The sequence below is a fragment of the Nanorana parkeri genome, unplaced genomic scaffold (assembly GCF_000935625.1).
Source record: "Nanorana parkeri isolate BGI_ZX_2015 unplaced genomic scaffold, ASM93562v1 scaffold969, whole genome shotgun sequence".
Taxonomy (NCBI): Eukaryota; Metazoa; Chordata; class Amphibia; order Anura; family Dicroglossidae; genus Nanorana; species Nanorana parkeri.
Window position 1 is genome coordinate 47,184 of NW_017307237.1, and position 23,658 is coordinate 70,841.

At 36.4% G+C, this 23,658-nt stretch overlaps 3 protein-coding genes across 3 annotated transcripts in view; all 3 read left to right on the forward strand.

Moving 5' to 3' along the window:
• Nucleotides 1-23,658, forward strand: part of LOC108795466 (protocadherin alpha-C2-like) — a 254,355-nt gene that overhangs the window by 30,208 nt on the left and 200,489 nt on the right. The window lies entirely within an intron of this gene.
• Nucleotides 3,555-10,589, forward strand: LOC108795438 (protocadherin alpha-3-like). The gene is made up of 4 exons (XM_018566684.1): nucleotides 3,555-5,918; nucleotides 9,714-9,795; nucleotides 9,974-10,045; nucleotides 10,300-10,589. Exons 1-4 carry the CDS (start codon nucleotides 3,558-3,560, stop codon nucleotides 10,587-10,589), a joined length of 2,805 nt encoding a protein of 934 aa, XP_018422186.1. The 5' UTR covers nucleotides 3,555-3,557.
• Nucleotides 16,115-18,492, forward strand: LOC108795439 (protocadherin alpha-3-like). The gene has a single exon (XM_018566685.1). It carries the CDS (start codon nucleotides 16,117-16,119, stop codon nucleotides 18,490-18,492), a length of 2,376 nt encoding a protein of 791 aa, XP_018422187.1. The 5' UTR covers nucleotides 16,115-16,116.

Here is a 23,658-nt window from a genome sequence, read left to right on the forward strand (position 1 = left end):
GAACAGAAATATGTAGAATGCAATCTTCAGGAAATATCCAGGCAACCTTGTTTTTTTCCCCAGAGACTGTAGTATTTATTAGATCCCAGAAACAGATGAATAGGAACAGTCCAACAGAATAATAATACAAATAAAATAAAAACCCTGTGAGTCCCTTTCTACATGTATCTAGACCTCAGATGAGTATCAGCATATACTGTATGTCTATATATGCACCTGTGTGTCTATAGGCCTCTCTACTCATAACTCACTTCATGATGATTCTTTGATACCTCTCAGACACTTTTAACCTCTGACTTCATATACGGTTTACTGCCATTCACTAATGCTGAAAGTTTTTCTGATTGTCTTGTTTGATGATCCCTTTGATGTTACATCAATTAACTTCTAAATAGTGACAGTTAAGTAAACAGATTTCTATCGCAAAAAACTCTCCTCAATTGTTTTCATTGAGTACAGTCAGCACCATCTGGAAAACAGTATCAGAGGCCCAACTGATCGGGAAGTTTAGCAATATAAAACCTAGTTAGTCCATAATACTGAAGTGTTTTGAATAACATAAGCCAAAATAATTTCCTTCAACACATAAGCATACATACACCCTAAATATATCTTGCAGACAAACAATATCATCAAAGCCTAAGAGCTGATTGTTTCAGCCCCTGGGTTTAGCACAGGACCCTGGCAGTCACAGTGGTGCTAGGATGAAGCCACTAAAGCTACTGAGATTAGCCATCCTTTTGAAATGGCACTTCAATGAATAGCTGCTATCCTAGTTCCATGTTAAAATGGGGCCTGGCACTCCAGTGGTTAGGCATTTTCACTTAGCTCCATGAAGCTGTATTAACTTCAATTGTCCAATCATGTGCAATGGATAGTACTATATCTTAAGCACTTCTGAACAATAACTGGATGCTTACAAGAAATGTAAAAATTAAACTTACATGTTGATATGGTCAGTTGAAATTGAAATGCTGTATCTTTAGGCATGCTGGTAAAAGTGGTTCCTTGTGATTTCACATACATGTATCACTTATGCTATTTTGATCAGTATGTGGCTAGTTAAATTGTACAGTCAACTACTCAGTGATCTCCTTTGTGTTACCTAATGCTTAATTCATAAAAATACCAAAATTCATGTGATATTGACATGGTACAAAGAGGACAAAATTACATTCTATGGTATGATATGAAATCATTCAGATTTTATGAATTCTGCCATCAGTTTACTCTTTTTGTTTCTGTTGTCATAGATGAGCTTCAGAGCTGATCTGTTACCTGTGCTTCAACAGATTTGCATTTATTTTCACCTCCTTGCTACTGTGGATTTGCTTTCACCTGTGGTTCTACAAGCATGTGCTCTGATGCTTAATATACATTGATTCCTACTAATTCCTGCCCAGCCTCCTATCTTTCTCCCTATTTAAATCCTGCTCAAACCAGCTTACTTTGCATGAGCAACACTCCTGCTGCCTCCCAGCTCCCATTTGTGCCTTTGTTCCTGACCTGATTTTCCTTGGACTGATCTTTTGTGTACCAACTTGGCTTAGTTCTCCTGTTCACATTTGTTGGCTGCCAGCCCTGGCCTTTAGCCAATTTTCCAGATTTCCATCTTCTCTGTTGCCCTCGTGCCTTTGCCAGTTCTGACTTTATCACAGCCCTGTTCTCCAACTCCTATGTGTATGGGCACTGTCCACATTCACCCAGGGGTCATGGCCTAGGTCTAGGATGGGACCCCTGGAGAAACACCAACTGGCCCTTAGACCCCACACCCTTGGGGATTCCACCCCCCCTGCTGACTTGTACTACTTAAATCCCTGGATCCCTGGAATTGTGACACCTATTTACAAGTTATAAGGTACATAACCTTTATGCACTTCTAAAAATGCTAGTTCCTTTGCTTTCATATTGAATCAATGGCTTCAGTTTTCCTGGTCATTACAAATATTAAAACTAGAGACTCCAGGTCAAATAGCATGACACTGTCAATGTTTCTGTTATGAAATGTTTAAGGGCTTAACCTATGCACAGTATTCTTTATTTGTGTCTGATTAGCTGATCAAGTTCCATCAGACTATATTAAATTGGCAGGACAAGATACAGTTATATTTATGGATTTTTTTTCAGTTATATGTATGAAGAAAGTAAAATCAGCAAAATTAGACTCCTTTCAGCTAATTAAAATGGCATTCAGTATAGAGGAACAGCAGTCAATGCATTAAATGTGAATTGTAGTGAAAAAAGGTAATAGTAAGTAAGCATAACATAAGGCAAATAGGCCCTTTGCAAGACATTTTTTTCCTTAGGTTAATCAATGAGGTAAAGTTCTGCTGACTTCCACCATCATGTGCATGCAAAAATATTGTTTTTCTTAAAGCAAACAATTCCCTTGTTTGCCTTAAGTAAATCACTTTTTAAGAACTGTTAATCCCCGATTCATAGGCCCACAAATGGATATAATAATGAGGTTGGAGCACAGTGAGTATGGTATTGGGCCCATTCATGAAGAAGATTTGGCATCTATTAATGTTGATTTATAAATTTGAACTGGCATATGTGGTCTTCTGTTTGGCTAATCATGGTGAAATGAATCTTTTTATCTCTTTCTTTTTTCTTCTCTGTAAGAGTTGTAATTAGGATAGCTTGGTTAGTTGATTTTGGACCAGAAAGAAACAGAAAGATGTAACTTCTTAATCTTAATGTCGGACTCCTCAATATTATGAAGATGGGAGTTAAAATCAAAATACAAATTACACACTTCTGCATTTTTAGTGATGTGGTACATCTTAAGCATTTTCTATAAAGGCATGTTGTTTGAATTTGAAAAAGTGGTCACCCATATACGATATTAGTGTTATAAAGGATTGAAATATATTACATTTTTAGTTGAATCAGGGAACTTAACTATTTTTCATTTTGTAAAGTAAAATTTTTATGCTACAAAACATATGAACTCCAATCAAAGCTGTACAACATAAATATAGAATATACAGTAGAATCTATACGTGTTTTACAAAAAATAAATTTTGTGTAAAATACATATTATGTAAAGTACATATTTCTACAAAGCTTACCAGTATATTTTATGGCAAAATAATTAAGGAAAGGAATACATTGCATATTTAAAAATAAACAGAGGACATTTGAAGGATTTAAATATTATAATTGTAAGATATATTTATAATCTTTTAAATATAATTTAAATAAAATAGCATCATATAGAAAATATTAAAAATAACAAAACATATTAAATTTTTGTATATAAAACATGTGTTTTCAAAAAAGATAATATGTATTCAACTTGAAATTAACTTACTCACAACTAAGTTTATCACATGCAAGATGCAACTTAAATATTAGGCACTAGATGTCACTCTGCAACAACTTATAGCAGAAAAGGTGAAGGCTGAATGCATTTCTTTGTTGCTGATGCTGGATATCTTACTGCAGAAACATCGGCCATGCTAGATTTTTTATTCTATGCTGTGGATCTTCAGTAAATGCCAATGCCACCCTTGATGGAAAAAATACCATCTTCAGCCACTGTATTTTAAGAAATGTCCAGTGCAACCTTGGATTCTCAATTTAAAAACAGGATTGTCCATTTTTTGTTGCTTCAAATGTTTTGGGATGTGGTTCTGTGTCAGCTGCATTATATCATCCCAGAGGAATCTAAACATGGCACCTTTGTTGGAAGAATTACACAGGATCTGGGACTGGATTTAGGTGAGATTAATTCCAGAATGTTACGTGTTGTCTCTAGAGATGATAAGGAATATTTTCAGGTGAATCTGCAAAATGGAATTCTGTTTGTTAAAGATACAATAGACAGAGAGTTGCTATGTCCAGGCATACAGTTGTGCATTATTCCTCTGCAGGTTATAGTGGATAAACCTGTACAGATGTATCTTGTAGATATAGAGATAGAAGATATAAATGACAATAGACCAGCATTTCCATCCTTTGTGAGTAACCTTATGATATCTGAACTAATGCCTGCAGAATCTCGTTTTCATGTTGAGGTAGCAATGGATCCAGATCTTGGAACAAATGCTATTACAAATTATGAGCTCAGTGCAAGTGATTATTTTGCACTAGATTTTCAGAAATACATGAATCAGATTAGATCATTAGAACTTGTATTAAAGAAATCTCTAGATAGAGAAAAGCAGTCTATTCACAATCTCACACTTACAGCTTATGATGGTGGCAAGCCAAGATTAAGTGGTACATCTGAAATCATAATCACAGTAGAAGATGTTAATGATAATGCTCCAACATTTAATCAGCCATTTTATCAAGCTAGTGTGGTTGAAAATGCTCCCAAAGGATCATTAGTAATAAAACTAAATGCCACAGATTTAGACCAAGGGAAAAATGGTGACATTTTATATTTATTTAGCAAAACAGCTAAGGAAGATGTCAGCAACATTTTTAGTTTAGATATGTATACAGGGGAAATAGAAGTGATTGGAGAAGTGGATTTTGAGCAGGCACAAATGTATGAAATACAAATTGATGCTAAGGATAACGGGGATGTTCAATTAATTGGACATTGTAAAGTTCTAGTGGCTGTTGTAGATGTAAATGACAATTCTCCTGAGGTGACAGTAACTTCACTTGCCGTACCTGTTCCTGAGGACTCTCCACAGGGAACAACTGTTGCCATCATAAGTGTGCATGACAAAGATTCAGGAATAAATGGAAAAGTTAGTTGTAACATCATTGATTCATCACCCTTCAAAATACACCCAGCATTTAAGAAAGATTTTTCACTAACTGTAAATGGGAAGTTGGATCGAGAAGTAACATCTCAGTATGAAGTTGTAATCATAGCAAGAGATGAGGGAACACCACCACTGTCAGTTTTAAAGACTCTTAAAATTGATATTAGTGATATGAATGACAATGCCCCATTATTTCAGAAACTTTTTGATACAATCTTTATCAAGGAAAACAATCCACCAGGTGCTCATGTCTATACAGCATCAGCATCTGACCCAGATGTGGGGCAGAATTCCTTCATCACATATTCTATCAGTGACAGCGCTGTGGATGGGATCCCCATAAATTCTTATGTGTCAATCAATCCAGAGAATGGAAAATTATTTGCTTTAGTTTCATTTGACCATGAACAAGTGACTTATTTCCAGTGTCACATAAAAGCAACTGATGCGGGTCTACCTCCACTGATTTCAAACCTTACTGTTAATATTTTCATAGATGATATCAATGACAATGCTCCCACTTTTATGCCACTTTTTCCTGCTTTGCCAATAAGAACACCAAAGACAACTCAGCCTGGACACTTGGTTACTAAAGTAAGAGCGGTAGATATTGATTCAGGATACAATGCTCTGTTATCATATCATTTTAAAGATCTCACAGGAAAAACTCCATTTGTTATAACTCAGCAAACAGGAGACATTGGATTAAAGCGGACATTTACAGATTCAGATAATGAAGAATATAGACTAATAGTGGTAGCTCGAGACCATGGAGAGCCAGTCATGACAGCAGTAACAGAAATTGTCATCATCTTGGTGGAATCTGGAGAGGAAATTATGGATGACAATCAGGAGTCCAAAGGAATAACTGAAGAATTTACAGAAGCTAACATCTACTTAGTGGTTGCAATCTGTGTGATAGCAAGTATATTTCTCATTACAATAATTGCCTTTACAGTATTAAGATGGCAAAAATGGAGAGATGAAGTCAATGACCTGAAGGAAAATTACAAGATCTGCACCAACACTGCGGGTAGTTGGGTATACTCTCAACAAACTCAGTACAGAGTATGTTCAAACTCATTACAGCGGAAGAGTGACTTAATCGTTTTCACTCCAAATAGCTCTCAAATGCCAAATAATGAAGAGCATGCAAACCAACCAGTTGCTCAGCTAAATGCATCATATCAGGTAAGCTTGAATCAAAATGTTCCTCTAATTTACTGTTTATACAGCAAAATAATTATTTATTTTTTATTTTTATTAATATGATGCATCAGATACTCATTACAATTAACTGCAGCAGTAACTCCACAAAATGGTAAAATGTAAAGATACAGCCTTGCAGTAATAAACAAGACAGTGAGCTATAAGTTAAGTAACCTAGCTTATTTTAAAGAGATATTGCAGAGGTCTAGGGTGCTAAGGTGCAACAGAAAAAGGAGTACATGCTACAAAAACACATTTGCCATTGCTCATTGAGAAGCTAAATGTTTCCAGTTATAGAAACAATTATGTTTGTAAAATATTGCAAAATGCTCATCAGGTCATAGGTCAAGATCCCATGAGGCTGTTGTTAAATATTTTTTTTCTATTTTAGAGGCTCAAAGAATAGGGTTGGATTGGTTGCATTATTTTTTAAAGGAGACCTGTATAATGTATGAACCATTTAATATTTGTCTGACAGTGGGTATTGTTGAAAATTAAACATCAATATCTATCAAATTAATTTAGTTTACAATTATGTAGTAGGACATTGTAGATATAACATATTCTGTCTTATTACAAGAACCTAGACTCAGGCAAACTTATCACTCGAACAGTGGAAGACCAGTCAGTTGTGAATGATATAGCACTTACAGTAGACAGGCCCAATGCCCTCTGATGATGCCACCAGTGTAACCCCATGATTAGAAGGAGGAAAGGGTGGGATATGCTCCCAATAATATGCAACAACTAATACGTTTTTGTGGTGCTAGAAGAAGAGAGGATGACTAGGCACGTAGTCACATCTGCAGACTGCTTGTAATCAGAAATCATGTGTTAAAGGTTCATTTTTTTTACTGATTGCTTTCCCACATATTGAACAGTGAGACAGTATACAATACAATGTGTAAGAAGGTTAAACAGTGATCAAAAGCTCTTAGCTGTAACATATCTAAAACTCTTTTTTACATTTACCGTATGTCTTTTTATTAGGTTTAATAAAAATGAGCAGAGTTTTTATTAACAGTGTAAAAAATAAAAACCTGATATATATCCTTAAATGTTTTATTTGTAAAAATAATTAGATTTAGGAGGCAAATTAGTCATTAGTATTTATTGTCAAGATGACAAGTACATACTGACGATACTGTATTTGATCTGGGTAACCTAGGTTCAGTGTCCTTTGGTTATGAAAATGGTGAGCAATGTTTAGTAATGTTGATTTGATGTTAAACACCTTTATTAGAAAACAGTAAAGGATGCAGCTTATGGAACTAATTTGTAAGCACATGGCCAGATTGGGTATACTTTGGAAAGTGAATTTTCACTTTGTTTTATTTCCTTAATTTTGCAAACTAAAAAAATTACTTTCAAATTGAATTTGCTTTACTCTCCTAGTAAATCTGGATAATTGTTTTTGTTCAGGATTTTTAACGATTGACAAGACTTTATTTACTAAAGGATATGCATGTACACCTAGAACACTGATCATGTACAAACAAACTATATCCTTGCAGTGTTTATTATGTACCCATGGTGTACCTGGACATTAACACACATAGGCTTCAGTGAACATATCCTGAATTTACTAAAAAATGGGAGGCCCTTAGAGTTATATATTGTTTTCCTTTTATTTACTCTATTACAATCTTTTAAATTCATTAAACTCATTTTATTCTTTCCTTTAGCACACATTCCATTTTAAAGGGAGGTACCAAATTTCCTATTTACAACTCTATTGACCATTGTAATCCCTTTACATTTGCCTCTATTTGCATTCATCTATCAAATCTCTCTTTTTCCTCCCTCTAACTAATAAATCCCTAAGCACCCATGCCCAACATGTTTCACTCCTATTCGGGCTTCATCAGGGGTCTGTGCAAATTGTGGCAACAAAAAAGTGCTAATGCTTTTGTGTAGGGATGTATGTAAATATATCTTTTGAGTTTTTCTCTAGTCTAGTCTTGGAGCTGGAAAACTATCAGTACTTGTACAGTACTTGGTATCTGTGCATCCTTAATTTTGTACCATCACCAGGAACACAAACTATGAAACATGTTGGGCATGAGTGCTTAGGGATTTATTAGTTAGAGGGAGGGAAAAGAGAGATTTTCTAAAGGAAAGAAAAAAAACGAGTATAATAAATTTAAAAGATTTTAATAGAGTAAATACAAGGAAAACATTTTATATAACTCTAAGGGGAGGATGCACAGGTGGCAATGTGCATCATACGGTGAGAAAAGTGGTATATATTTAAAACTCTGGGTCATTTTCTTGTGCATTTATGTATATTTGTGAGCATGTGCAGCAGTTCAGGCTTTGTCTGGCATTTATGTACTTCTTTGTTTAGTAAGCTCTCACATTAGTTTTTAAAACAATGATTTCTAGTTTCAAGTAGAATGTTAACACATACATTATTAGAACAGACAGCACAAAAGAAGCATTATTTGAATGTTCAAACATGTTCAAACATGTTTGCAACAAGATGTTTAGTCATAAAGACCAAAATATCATGCTAACTAGCCACAAAGATTTATCTCTGTTATGCATCTTTATTGAAGTGTTCTTGCGGGATACCAGTGTTTGTGACTTATTGCACTTTTTTTGTTATATATTACATGATTTTTCTAACTTCAAATTTTCTCCTGAGAACTTCTTAAGGTAGCGCAAAGATAATTCAGTTTATGAGACTATTTTGAGACAATTTTCCTTTTGAAGACATGTAGGAATGGAACATAAACAAATAATACATCTTTCATTGTATTCACTAGAAATCAGGAATGCAAGAGTTTAAAAGACACTGATAATGCACAATGTTGGCAAATGTTGCACACTGAATATCAGCCTATGGTCAGCAAGATTCAGGGAACATAACCGTTATGCATGTACACATTCAGGTGGTTATATTTACTATTACTATTCTGATTTCATTTTATGTTTATAAGATGTTGAGCTAATGTTTTTAATCTTATCTTCACAATAAAAAAAAAAAAAAATTAACATATAAAAAGTTTATACATGTGCATTCATGACATTGATGTTACATAGTGTAACAGACTCACCTGGAGGCGGACCATAGTGAACATCCGCTGCCATCCAATCCCGGCCAGGCAGGCTGCTCCTCCTTCTTCTGGCTCACCCACATTTAACCGCGGTGTTTGGTGGAAAAAAAAATCCAGCACAAGGGGCAAAGGGGGTTCTTCACAGTAAGATCAGTTAGGGTCTGGAACTCACTGCCACAGGCAGTGATTTCAGCAAATAATGTGGATTTGTTCAAGAAACTTTTGGACGATTTCTTAAAGGACCGTAATATACAGGGGTACAGGTACTCCTAGAATGAGATCCTAATAGGTTGGACTTGATGGACTAATGTCTTTATTCAACCTCAAATACTATGTAACTATGTAACTATGTTTGAATTGCTGGGTGATCTATTGTCTGCAACACAACACTGACCAATTCCTGTTCACAAAGGATCTTCTCTGCTGAGCTCCTTAGCATGTCAGTCATTACCGACATATTCCTTCCTATCCACCGCAGCTGCTGTGCAAAGGGATCTCTCCTAATTGAGACATTGATATGGGAAAAGCTACTTCCACAGTGTGGACTGTTTCCTGAGCTACTAACTGCAAGTATACTCTCTCTACCTGTCTGCTTTGCCATTCATTTGATGGACTTAATGTTCTTGACCTGGGATGCCGGTCATATATTGAATTGCACACTCTAATCGTTTATTGGATTGTATGAACTGCTATACTACAACCAGTCTACTTGTCCTAGTGTGAAGAAACAATTGATTGCACATTCTTATGGTTTATTGGATTGTATGAACTGCTATACTACAACCAGTCTGCTTGTCCTGGTATGAGCAAACACTGGATAACACTCTCTAATCAATTAGGGGTTGTATGAAGGAAGGCTATCCCATTATCCTGTGTGTTAAGGATTCCATGGTTATAGACTGCAGGAACTTAACTCTTGCACTCCCAAATCATAAGTGCTGAGTGGGCAATACTGAAGTGATCCTGCTGTGTTTTTAGGAAGACGCATTGTATTCACCTCACTCTACCTGAATAACCTGGCTCTAGACTCTGCATCTGTTATCCCATCAGGTAATTAAACCAGCAGGTCACTGCCTTACAGCTGGACAACCAAAACCTCCGCTCATATATAACCCAAAATATCCCAGCACCTAGTCAGCCTGCTAGCAACCCAGAACCAAAAATTAACCCTCCTGAAATATTTTCAGGTGATTGCAAGCACTGTAGAGAGTTTGTGAATTCCTGCAAACTGTTTTTTGATTTAAAACCCAGGGCATACCCCACTGATAGAATTAAGGTATGTACTGTTATATTTTACCTTAAAGGGGAACCCAGAGCATGGGCGAACAGTTACCTGGAAAAAGAAGATCCAATGTTAAACTCCTTTGACAATTGTTGGGCCGCTATGTCCTTGCTATATGAAGATCCTTGCAAACAACTCACTGCCGAATCTGTCATCAGAAGTCTAAAACAAGGGAAAAGACCTGTGGAAGACTATATTGCAGAATTTAAAAGATGGGCAAGGGAGACCGAGTGGAATGATATTAGCCTGAGAAATGAATTCCGACTCAGTCTCTCGGAATTGCTCAAGGACGAACTGGCTAGAGCTGGCTAGAGATGACGTTCCTCCAACCCTCAATGCTCTCATTCATGGTTCTATTGCAATATATAGACGTTTACAGGAGAGAAGAGCTGAAAAAGCCTCCTCCGTTCCATACATTCCCCATAGGAATCCTACTTCGCCAGTTGAAGAACCCATGGCATCATACGTGGTCCACTATCACAAGCGGAGAAGAATAGATGTAGAGAATTGAATCTCTTCATGTATTGCGGCTCTTCCGATCATGGCCTAGAGGAATGTCCAAACCTCAGCAGGAAGAATGAGGTTAAGTTTGCTTACTTAGGTAAGATAATCCCCGCTACCACCAGCTCAGCTAACTATCTCAAAATGGTTCTGACCCTACAGTGGGACCAAAGAAGAATATGCGCAGAAGCTATGATTGACACCAGAGCCTGTGGCAACTTCATTGATGAAAAAATAGTTGTCTCCAATAAAATTCCTACAATTAAAAAATCTCCACATGTTGCTGTTCGACTCATGACGGATCTACACTCAGTTCAGGTCCCATCACCTTACAAACTCAACCATTAATGGTGACAACTCCATGTAGTCATGTAGAGTATTTATCTTTTGATGTTGTTCCTTCCCCCTTGTTCCCTATATTATTAGGCCTCACTTGGTTAAAGTTACATCAACCCGCATTACATTGGGGAAATAACTCCCCTCAGTTACTATCTCCTTACTGCCAGCAAACTTGTTGCACCAATACTAGCCACCTTTTACAAATTGTACCCACAGTAGAGATACCTGTTCAATACCAAGAGTTCTCTGAGGTTATTTCAAAGACATTGGCGGATACTTTACCACCCCATAGACCATATGATTGCCCTATCAACCTTCTTCCTGGCAGTAGTATTGCAGTGGGACACGTTTTCCCGCTCTTTCAACATGAATTAGATTATTTGAAGAATTACTTGGAGGAGAATCTGAAAAAAAGGATTTATAAGGCTTTCTATCTCACCAGCTGGGGCTGACATGTACTTTGTCCGGAACAAGGACAAAAGTCTCCGCCCCATTATAGATTACAGAGGGTTGAATAAAATAACAATCAAAAACAGGTACCCCCTACCATTGATACCCGAACTTCTTGAAAGGTTGCAAAATGCTAGAATATTCACAAAACTTGATGTCAAGGGCGCTTACAATCTGATTAGAATATGTTATATGTATAGGCCTTCAGAACACGTTACGGCCTATACAAATATTTAGTGATGCCTTTCGGGTTATGTAACGCCCCTGCTACATTTCAATTCTTTATCAACTATATCTTCCGTGATCTATTAGATGTTTGTGTCGTAATCTACTTGAACGTTATCTTAATATACTCCAGCAACCTCACAGACCATCGTAAACATGTAAGATGGGTCCTTTCCAGACTGAAAGTGCATAACTTGTATGCCAAGCTAGAAAAGTGCATTTTTGAGACCGAAAACATCTCCTTCTTGGGATACATTGTCTCCCCTAACGGTGTTCAGATGGACCAATCCAAAGTTGACTGTATCCATAACTGAGAAGTAGTGGGGGATTTAGGAGATCCAGACGAGGATGTCAGCACAGTAGGTCGACGTCTTCCTCCTTGCATGGATGCCACCCCACTGTGGAATCGCTGCTTAAAACAGCTGAGGGGGCGGAGCCAGCGATCTCCGCACCTGGACCAGAGATCAGGCATGTATGTTACAGTAACTGGCCCACTCCATGCTCTCAGAAGTCACTTAAAAATGTCTGGGGTTCGCAAACTTCTATAGAACGTTCATTAGGAACTTTTCTACTTTTGTAAAACCTCTAACCATACTGACCAGCTCCACTACAAAATTCAGATGGACCTCCGAAGCTCAGACTGCATTCGAGCAATTAAAATCTTGATTCACCACCGCTCCCATACTACACCTTCCAGATACCTCACTACAATACATCCTTGAAGTCGATGCATTCCATGCTGCTATTGGGGCTGTTCTTTCTCCAAAAGAAAATCATCTCTCTCCTCTTCATCCAGTGGCATTCTACTCCCGTGCACTGACTCCAGCCGAAGTAAACAACTCAATTGGTGAAAAGGAACTCCTTGCCATCAAATCTGCCCTGTAAACCTGAAGACATCTTCTTGAAGGTACTAAATTACCGATTGTTATTTACTCCGACCACCAAAACCTACAATACCTCAAAACCCCAAAATGTCTGTCGTCCTGTCAAGTTCGATGGAGTTTTTTCTTTGATAATTTTGACTTTATTATTACATACCGACCAGGCTCTAAGAATGGCAAAGCGGACTCCTTATCACGAATCAATGAACCAAATCATTCATCGATGGTACCTTCTGTTATTATCCCTGAAGAGAAAATTATTTCTGCCATGGTTACACTAAAAGAACAACTCAAAGACGCACTCCAAACAGACTCAGCCGACATTACCTCTGAACTACAAGCTGACCCTGATGGTTTCCTTTACAAAGAAGGCAGGATGTATATACCTTCTGCGTTGCATCTACAAATCCTAAAATTGATGCATGATGCCCCACTTGCAGGTCATCCTGGAATTTGAAAGACTCATGAGTTAGTAAAATGTCACTTCTGGTGGCCAAATATGGCTAAAACGATCCAGGAGTACGTCAAAACCTGTGAAGTATGTGCTTCTTCCAAATATGAAACAAATCATGCGTACAGGCTACTAACGAACGTGCCAATCCCAAATACACCATCGGAGGTTGTATCGATGGATTTTATAGTTGATCTCCCACAATCACATAACCATATATACCATTCTGGTGGTCGTTGACCTACCGTGTTTCCCCGAAAGTAAGACCTACCCCGAAAGTAAGACCTAGCGCTATCTTCAGGGATTTCTGTAGTATAAGACCTACCCCGAGAATAAGACCTAGTTTGGTGGTAGGTCTTATATTACAGAAATCCCTGAAGATAGTGCTAGGTCTTACTTTCGGGGTAGCTGCACATATAACTGATTTTTACTTGTGAAGACCGGCCGCAGCATTGTCTTATTTTCGGGGAAACACGGTATTAACAAAAATTGCACATTTTGTTCCCTTAAAGAACCTGCCCAATTCCTTCAAAATTGCGGACACTTTCCTTTCCAATATCATTAAATTACACGAGGTAAAACGCCTAGCAGGAAAACGCCAGAGGCCAAAAAAAAAATTACACGGGGTACCCAAACGCATTATCACGAATCTGAGCCATCCACGGATTCTGGAAGGCTCTATGTGTCAAACTACAAATTGACCACCGTCTTTTGACTGCCTATCATCCACAGACTAATGGGCAGACAGAGAGAATGAATCAATGTTTGGAACAGTTCCTTAGATGTTACTGTACTTACTTGCAGGACGATTCAGCAAACCTACTGCCGATGGCATAATTTGCATACAATAACTCCCTCAGTGCTTCTACCGACCAAACTCCTTTCTTCTTGAACTATGGTTTTCATCCTTCTTCCATTCCGAGTTCGATTGTCCAAACCAGCAACCCAACCACGGATGACTATGTTCTCCGTCTACAACAGTCTTCCATTTACCTCAAATCTAATATCAAAAAAGCCCAGGAGAGGCAAAAACGTTACTACGATCTCAGATGCAGGGAGCCTCCGACATATTCCATTGGCGATCTAGTATGGCTTTCGACAAGAAACCTTACGCTTCAGACTCCATCCAGGAAGCTTAGTAAGCTGTTTGTTCCCGGTTCAGAAAATCATAAATCAAGGGACTGTGCGTCTCACTTTAGCCTCTCAAATAAAGATTCACCCCACTTTCCATGTTTCTTTATTGAAACCTTATTGAGGAAATACTTTCTCTAACCGTACTCCTACGGTTCCTCCTTCCAGTCAACATACAGGGAGAAGAGGAATTCGATGTGGACCGGATACTGGACTCCAGAAGACATCGTAATAGATTGCAATACTTAATTAGATGGAAGTCCTATGGCCCTCAAGAGGATTCATGGCAGGATGCTTCTTCAGTTCATGCTCCGAGTCTTGTAAAACGGTTTCATTTGAGATATCTCAATGACCTTCGCCAGTAGCGACCCCCAGAGTGGGTCATTTAAGTGGGGGGTCCTGTAGCAGACTCACCTGGAGGCAGATCGTAGTTAACTTCTGCTGCTGTCCAATCCCGGCCAGGCAGGCTGCTCCTCCCTCTTCTGACTCACCCACATTTAACCGTGGTGTTTGAATTGCTCAGTGTTGTGTTGTCTACAACACAACACTGAGCAATTCCTGCTCACTTAGCATGTCAGTGATTATTGCGCTGCTGTGCAAAGGGATCTCTCCTAATGGAGACATTGATTTGGGAAAAGCTACTTCCACAGTGAGTACTGTTCCCTGAGCTATTAACTGCAAGTATACTCTCTCTACCTGTCTGCTTTGCCATTCATTTGATGGACTTAATGTTCTTGACCTGGGATACCGGTCATATATTGAATTGCACACTCTAATCGTTTATTGGATTGTATGAACTGCTATACTACAACCAGTCTACTTGTCCTAGTGTGAGGAAACAGTGGATGGCACATTCTTATCGTTTATTGGATTGTATGAACTGCTATACTACAACCAGTCTGCTTGTCCTGATGTGAGGAAACACTGGATAACACTCTCTAATCAATTAGGGATTGTATGAAGGAAGGCTATCCCATTATCCTGTGTGTTAAAGATTCTATGGTTATAGACAGCAGGGACTTAACTCTTGCACTCCCAAATCATAACAGTGCTAAGTGGGCAATACTGAAGTGAGCCTGCTGTGTTTATAGGACGATACATTGTATTCACCTCACTCTACCTGAATAACCTGGCTCTAGACTGTGCATCTGTGATCCTATCAGGTAATTAATCTTGGCCTTCAGTGATAAGTTACACATAGCATTGTAGGTTTCCTAAGGATAGAGGACAGTATTGGTTTCTTTCAGACTATCTCTCTCTAAATGAATATCAATTTGAAGCCACACAGAGTATAACACAGAGGTGAAATATAAACATTGCTAATATAGCTAAATATGACATACTAAATTTAGAAAGAAATAGTATTTAAAAGTAAGTACAGACTTTGCTAACAAATATTTTTGGGAATATGTTTACTGGTTTTATAAAATTTGCAAATCATATAAGTAGAAAGCTCTATTGGTGCTATAGAAACAAATACAGAATTTTACACATTTTAGAAGACTGTTTTGCTTAAGAAATTATGTACAATAATACAATCAAAATTTTACTCACTTTGTAATGTATTATAAAACATACTTTAAAAAAAAAGAAAAGCATGCATTTTAAACTTACAGTTTGCATCTAGTGTGAACAACTAACACTAGATGCAACTTGAACATTGGGCACTAGATGTCACTCTGCATCAACATATAGGAGAAGGGTAAGGATTGAATATGTTTCTCTGTTGCTGATTCTGAACATCCCACTGCTACGATACCAGCCATGTTGGATTCTTTATTCTCTGCTGTGGATTTTTAGTAAATGTTAATGCCATACTTACTGGGAACATTACTATCTTCGGGCTCAGTGATTCTAAGATATGTCAAGCTCAAACCTGCAATATCAAGGAAAAGGCAAAATAGTCTATTTTTTGTTGCTTCAAGTGTATTGGGATGTGATCTGGTGTCAGCTGCATTATATCATCCCAGAGGAATCCAAACATGGCACATTTGTTGGAAGAATTGCACAGGATCTGGGACTGGATTTAGGTGAGATTAATTCCAGAATGTTACATGTTGTCTCTAGAAATGAGAAGGAATATTTTCAGGTGAATCTGCAGAATGGAATCCTGTTTGTTAAAGAGACAATAGACAGAGAGCTGCTATGTCAAGACATACAATTGTGTATTATTCATTTGCAGGTTATACTGGATAAGCCTGTGCAGATGTATCTTGTAGACATAGAAATAGAGGATATTAATGACAATAGACCAGCATTTCCATCCTCTGTGAGTAACCTTGTAATATCTGAAGTAATGCCTGCAGGAGCTCGTTTCCATGTAGAGGGAGCAGTGGATCCAGATCTTGGAACAAATGCTATTACAAATTATGATCTCAGTGCAAGTGATTATTTTGCACTAGATTTTCAGAAATACATGAATCAGATTAGATCATTAGAACTTGTATTAAAGAAATCTCTAGACAGAGAAAAGCAATATGTGCACAACCTCACACTTACAGCTTATGATAGTGGTAAGCCAAGATTAAGTGGCACATCTGAAATCATTATCACAGTGGAAGATCTTAATGATAATGCTCCAACATTTAATCAGCCATTTTATCAAGCTAGTGTGGTTGAAAATGCTCCCAAAGGATCATTAGTAATAAAACTAAATGCCACAGATTTAGACCAAGGGAAAAATGGTGACATTTTATATTTATTTAGCAAAACAGCTAAGGAAGATGTCAGCAAAATTTTTAGTTTAGACATGTTTTCAGGGGAAATAAAAGTGATTGGTGAAGTGGATTTTGAACAGGCACAAATGTATGAAATACAAATTGATGCTAAGGATAATGGGGATGTCCAATTAGTTGGACATTGTAAAGTTCTAGTGGCTGTTATAGATGTAAATGACAATCCTCCTGAGGTGACAGTAACTTCACTTGCGGTACCTGTTCCTGAAGACTCTCCACAAGGAACACCTGTTGCCATCATAAGTGTACATGATCTAGATTCAGGATTAAATGGAAAAGTTAGCTGTAAAATCATTGATTCTTTACCCTTCAAAATATACCCAGCATTCAAGAAAGATTTCTCCCTAACTGTTAATGGGAAGTTGGATCGAGAATTAACATCTCAATATGAAGTTGTAATCATAGCAAGAGATGAGGGAACACCACCACTGTCAGTTTTAAAGACTCTTAAAATTGATATTAGTGATGTGAATGATAATGCCCCATTATTTCAGAAACCTTTTGATACAATCTTTATCAAGGAAAACAATCCACCAGGTTCTCATGTGTATACAGCATCAGCATCTGACCCAGATGTGGGGCAGAATTCCTTTATAACATATTCTATCAGTGACAGCACTGTGGACAAAATTCCTATATCTTTCTATGTCTCAATCAATCCAGAGAATGGAAAAGTATTTGCTTTAGTTTCATTTGACCATGAACAAGTGACTCATTTCCAGTGTCACATAAAAGCAACTGATGCGGGTCTACCTTCACTGAATTCAAGCCTTACTATTAATATTTTCATAGATGATATCAATGACAATGCTCCCACTTTTATGCCACTTTTTTCTGCACTGGCGTTAAAAACTCCAAAGACAACTCAGCCCGGACACTTGGTTACTAAAGTAAGAGCAGTAGATATTGATTCAGGATACAATGCTCTGTTATCTTATCATTTTAAGGATCTCTCAGGAAAAACTCCATTTGTTATAACTCAGCAAACAGGAGAAATTGGATTAAAGCGGACATTTACAGATTCAGATAATGAAGAATATAGACTAATAGTGGTAGCTCGAGACCATGGAGAGCCAGTCATGACAGCAGTAACAGAAATTGTCATCATCTTGGTGGAATCTGCAGAGGAAATGATGGATGATAATCAGGAGCCTAAAGGAATTACTGAAGAATTTACAGAAGCTAACATCTACTTAGTGGTTGCAATCTGCGTGATATCAAGTGTATTTCTCATTACACTTATTGCCTTTATGGTATTAAGATGGCAAAAATGGAGAGATGAAGTTAATGACCTGAAAGAAAATTACAAGATCTGCTCCAACACTGCGGGTAGTTGGGTATACTCTCAACAAACTCAGTACAGAGTATGTTCAAACTCATTACAACGAAATGGTGACTTAATAGTTTTCACTCCAAATAGCTCTCAAATGACAAACAGTGAACAGCCTGCAAACCAACCAGTGGCTCAGCTAAATGCATCATATCAGGTAAGCTTGAATTGATTTTGCTCTATTTACTGTTTACACAGAAAATGTTATATTTACTTTATATTTACTTTTTATTTTTATTAATATGATGCATCAGATACATACTCAATGCAATGAACAGTTAACTACAGTAGCAACTTCACAAAAAAGGAAAATGTAAAGATACAGCCTTGCAGTAATAAAAAGGACAGTGACTGTGCTATAAGTAAGTTAGGTAACTTTTTTATTTAGATATTTTAAAGGTCTAGGGTGCTAAGGCAAAACAGAAAAACGGGATACATTATGCAAAAAAACTTTTGCTTCACCACTGCTCACGGAGTAGCTAACATGGCTTAAATATCTCCAGTAATAGGGACAATTATGTTTGTAAAAGATTGCAAAATGCTCATCAGATCATAGATACCCTAATAAGGTCCGATGAGGATACATTACAAATCAATTTATTTATACTATTATGTAGTAGGACATTGCATATATAACATATTTCTTGTATATTAGATCTGTACTTTTTATTACAAGCACCTAAATGTATCCATCCAGCAGAGGAAGACAATCAGTTGTGAATGATATAGCACTTACGGTACAAATTCTGTAGCTTCTCTTTTGCCTAGGCCCACTGGCCTTTGATGATTCCATCAGTGTAACCCCATGGTTAGAAGTAGGAAATGGTACTTCCAATGATGTACAACCACTGATTAGCTCCTGTGGTGCTAAAAGAAGAAAAGGTTTCTAGACACTTATTCACAGGTGCAGACTACTTGCAATAAGGAATCATATGCTAAAGGTAAATTTTTTTACTGATTGCTGTCCCACATATTAGACAGTGAGACCAGTGTACAATACAATGTACAAATCCAAGTGATTAAAAGCTCTTATTTGTAATATGACAAATATTTTCTATTTGTAAGTTTGTATTAAAAAAAGAGCAGATTTTTTATCAACAGTGTAGGAAATACAAGTCTTATATGATTTAATTGGCAAATTAACTATAAATGTATTATCTAGTTAAGCAGTACATATTGACGCTACTATATTTAATCTAAGACACTTAGGGGTTGATTTACTAACCTTTTAAACACACCACGAACGTGTATACACCTCTGTAGTGTGTTCCCTCCCAGCATGATCTATGGGAGGAATGGAAACACCTTTGTAGTGTGTACACACCCAGCAGGTGTGTTGTGGAAAGCCCTGCAATGAATTGCAAGGTAATGTGGTGTAAATTAGCTCTATGTTATGTTGCTTGCGTTGATGAATGCAGGAATGTAAATGCATGAGCTAACCATTTTTGTCTAAACTGTGAAGCAGCATTATATATGCATCATGTGCATGATTTTTACATATATGGCATTAGTGGAAATATGCTTTTAGAGACTTTTTGGTTGATAAATACGTTTTGCTGTGTGAAAATCACACACACCTGGTGTGTGTGTGTGTGTTTAGGTTAGTAAATCACCCCCTTAGGCTCAGTGACCTTTGGTTATGAGTGATATTTATTACTGTTGATTTGCAGTTAAAACCTTTTCTTAGAAAGCAGTAAATGTTGCATCATAAATGACTTATTTGTAAGCATTTTGCCAGACTGGGTATTCTTTGTGAACTGAATTTTTATTTTGTTTCACCTCATTAGTTTTGCAAAAATTAAAATTGGCTTCCAAAGTGATAATGCTCTACTCTTTTCGTAAATATGGGTCATTGTCTTTCTTTAGAATTTTTTAATGACTCACAGGTCTGATTGACTAAAATACATGCATGTACCCCAGGAGCACTGATCATGCACAAACCACCAAATTGAATACTTATCCTCACTATATACCCATGGTGTACCTGGACAATAACACATGCTTGATTTACTAAAGGCAAATAGGCCGTTTTGCAAAGGAATTTTTCCCTAATCGTAATACACAATCATGTGCCAAGAAAATTAAAAAAACAGCATTTTTGCTTACACATGATTGGATGATGGAAGTCAGCAGAGCCTCACCTCATTCACTAAACCAAGGAAAATTCAATTTTAAAGTGAATGGGCTATTTGCTTTTAGTAAATCAACCCCACATAGGCTTCAGTGTCATATATACTAAATTTTCTTTAAAAAGTGATTTACTTTGGGATGCACTCTGCAGCATAAAAATGTGCACCCGCTAAGCCAAGGTGGGTCTAAAACAATGTGTTTTTTAATGTCTATCTAATTGCTGTTAAGAGAGGATGGGGGGGTGATATCAACTCTTTTCCTGCAATCACAAAAAGCCTTGTATTTCTTTGACAAGACATGTGCAGGTGCTGGTATGCTGCAAGGTAAGGCTTTTATATTTTGCAGCTGCCCTCTGCTCATAATACATACCATTTTAATTAAAATTCACACACCACGTGCAATGTGTTTATTAATTTTTTTCTGGGGTGTGGCTTTAAATGTGCATACCATGTGGCATAAAAAAATATGTTTGCACTGCTACCGGTATAAATAAAGGAACTTAAAAAAAAAAAAACCTAATTTAAAAAAAAGCCTTAGTGAACTGTATTTAGGGGTTATTTTACTGTGCATTGAGATAACTTTATATGCATGTGCAGAAATTCACACATGAGATTTTATACACTTGCTTGGAACAGATTGCATGCTGCAATCTTGAATAGCATGGTTCCTGAGTTTTTCAGACCTGCTGTTTTGCCTCCAATTTATGTATTTATGCCTAGTGTGATTTTACATTACTTTTTAAAACAATGTTGACACGCCTTAGTGCATTTTATTGGAACAGAGGGCACAGAAAAAGTTTTATTTGAATGTTCAACATACATTGCAAGTTAAACCACACTCTACACATTTGAATATCAGCATACAATCAGCAAGCTTCAGGGATCATGATTGATGTGCATGTACAAATCCAAGTGTTTATGCAGGCTCTCCATACAACTGTACCATAGTGACTTATCCCTTCTCTTGTTCTAGCCATCTTTATAATTGGTTAACAATAATATGGACTGAAATATGTTGAAATATATTAGTAGGTGCAACTGATGTTGAGACTACTAATATTTAAACATGTTTCAGCCATATTATTGCAAACCAATTGAAAAGCAGGCTGAAAGTGGCAGAATAAGATGAGATGTGAAGATAAAAAAGTAAACACAAGTTCGTTTTTCACATGATTGAATAGCTTAAGTATATATAATAACTTTTTAAACGTTTTTTTCCTAACTCTTTTAGTAAATCCGCTTTGGTTACTTTTATTTGTTGAATTATCTGGAAACTATTAGTTTCTTACTCTTTTAAAAAACAGTAGAGAACAAAATATATTGTTTAAAAAAATCATTCCTGACAAAGAAAGGCAACAAACTTACCAATAACAATATTTAGAGAAGTCTGTCTTAGCAAGTACATTTATAACAGAGATTTTGGTAAATAACACCTATTAAGATATTAACGACATCTCTGGTATGCTATGATTATGCTCAGGAACTAGGAATTTACTATTACATCAAGTTTTTACAACATTTTACAGGTGAATAATCATTCCCTGTAAAATGCATCAGGAGGATTAATCTGAAGTAAATATTTAGTGAATGTTACATTCACTGCTTTCTAAATATTCCCCTATGCATTTTTTAATTAGAAATTTGGGGTAATGCTTTGACTATCCTTTACCATTTAGCTACAGAAATAGTATTCCTTCCATTGAACTAATAACTGAAATTATTAGTGTCCCCTCTAACAAATTATGCAGCAACCTAAAGATGACATTTATCTGTGCATACAGATCACAACTATCTAATGAAACATATTTAGTTTTTTTGTGAACCCTAGAGCTTATATCAAACATGTCACAAAACCTCCGCATTTTATTTCTTCACTTGCTTTTTCACATCCAGCAGCAGTGGATTCTGGAAAGGAGAGGAACTTTAACTTTATCATTAAATTAGCAATACACATGCATCACACTAATAAGCATATTGTAAATATTATATTGTAAATGTAATATTTTACTTTGATATTCAATGATATGTTTTCATGTAAGGTATTTATTTAGGGATATATTTCTGCCCTGACATGTTCATTTTAAGAGAAACTATTAGTATTTTGCATGTTATTTTTGTTAGGTTTATAAGCTCTCAGGCTGATGTTTTTTTTTTTTCATTATTTATAGAAAATATTTATTTAACAGACAGTAGATATTATTAGTTATCAGTATGATGCCACACGGAGTACAACAAAGGGGAAAGGGAAGACTTATTCAGCAGTCTCTGTAATAAAAACTTATTCAGCAGTCTCTGTAATAAAAACTTTGACTACTGAGCTCTGTAAACAACACTCTTATAAAATGAGTTAGGATTATCCTGGTAAAGGTGACAAAAATTACAGAGTTTCAACCGTTGAAGGAAAACATAATTATAAAACATAGTATTCTTTATTTACCTAAGCAAATGCAAAAATAGACATCTCACCAACAGGAAATATAGTTGACAATGCTGTGTGTGTCTGTCTGTGTATATGTGTATATACATTGTGTTTACTTTCAGTTTTTTTCAAATACATTTTTATAAATATTTTTATGCAAAGATTTAAATTTTCTTACATTTTCTAATTACATTTGGATGCAGAATGTTGTTATATGATTTTTTTAACTGTTACTGTTGAAGTCAATGACCTAAAAGAAAATTACAAGATCTGCTCCAACACCGGGAGTAGTTGGGTGTACTCTCAGCAAACCCAATACAGAGTATGTTCAAAGTCATTGCAAAGAAAGAGTGACTTAATAATTTTCACTCCAAATAGCTCTCAAATGCCAAATATTAAAGAACATGCTGACCAACCAGGAGCTCTGTTAAATGCTTCACATCAGGTAAGTTTTAATAGAAATGATAATCTGTCTATTATTTAAACAACAACAGAATACCTATTCCTATTGTATATATTTCTTGATATGGTGCATCAAAAATATAAAAAGTATGGTATCAGCTCCACAAATCAAGTACAATGTAAAGCAGTAATAAACAAAAAACAGTGATTGTAGGCTATAAGCTAAGTAAATAAGTTTACTGGAACAAATATTTGCAAGAACAAAGCTCTAGGGTGCAACAGATAAAGTGTTTAATGCTACAAAAAAAACCTTTTTTTTACTGCACCACTGCTCATGCTCAAAGGCCTAAAAATGTCTCCAATTATAAAAACAATTATATATATAGAT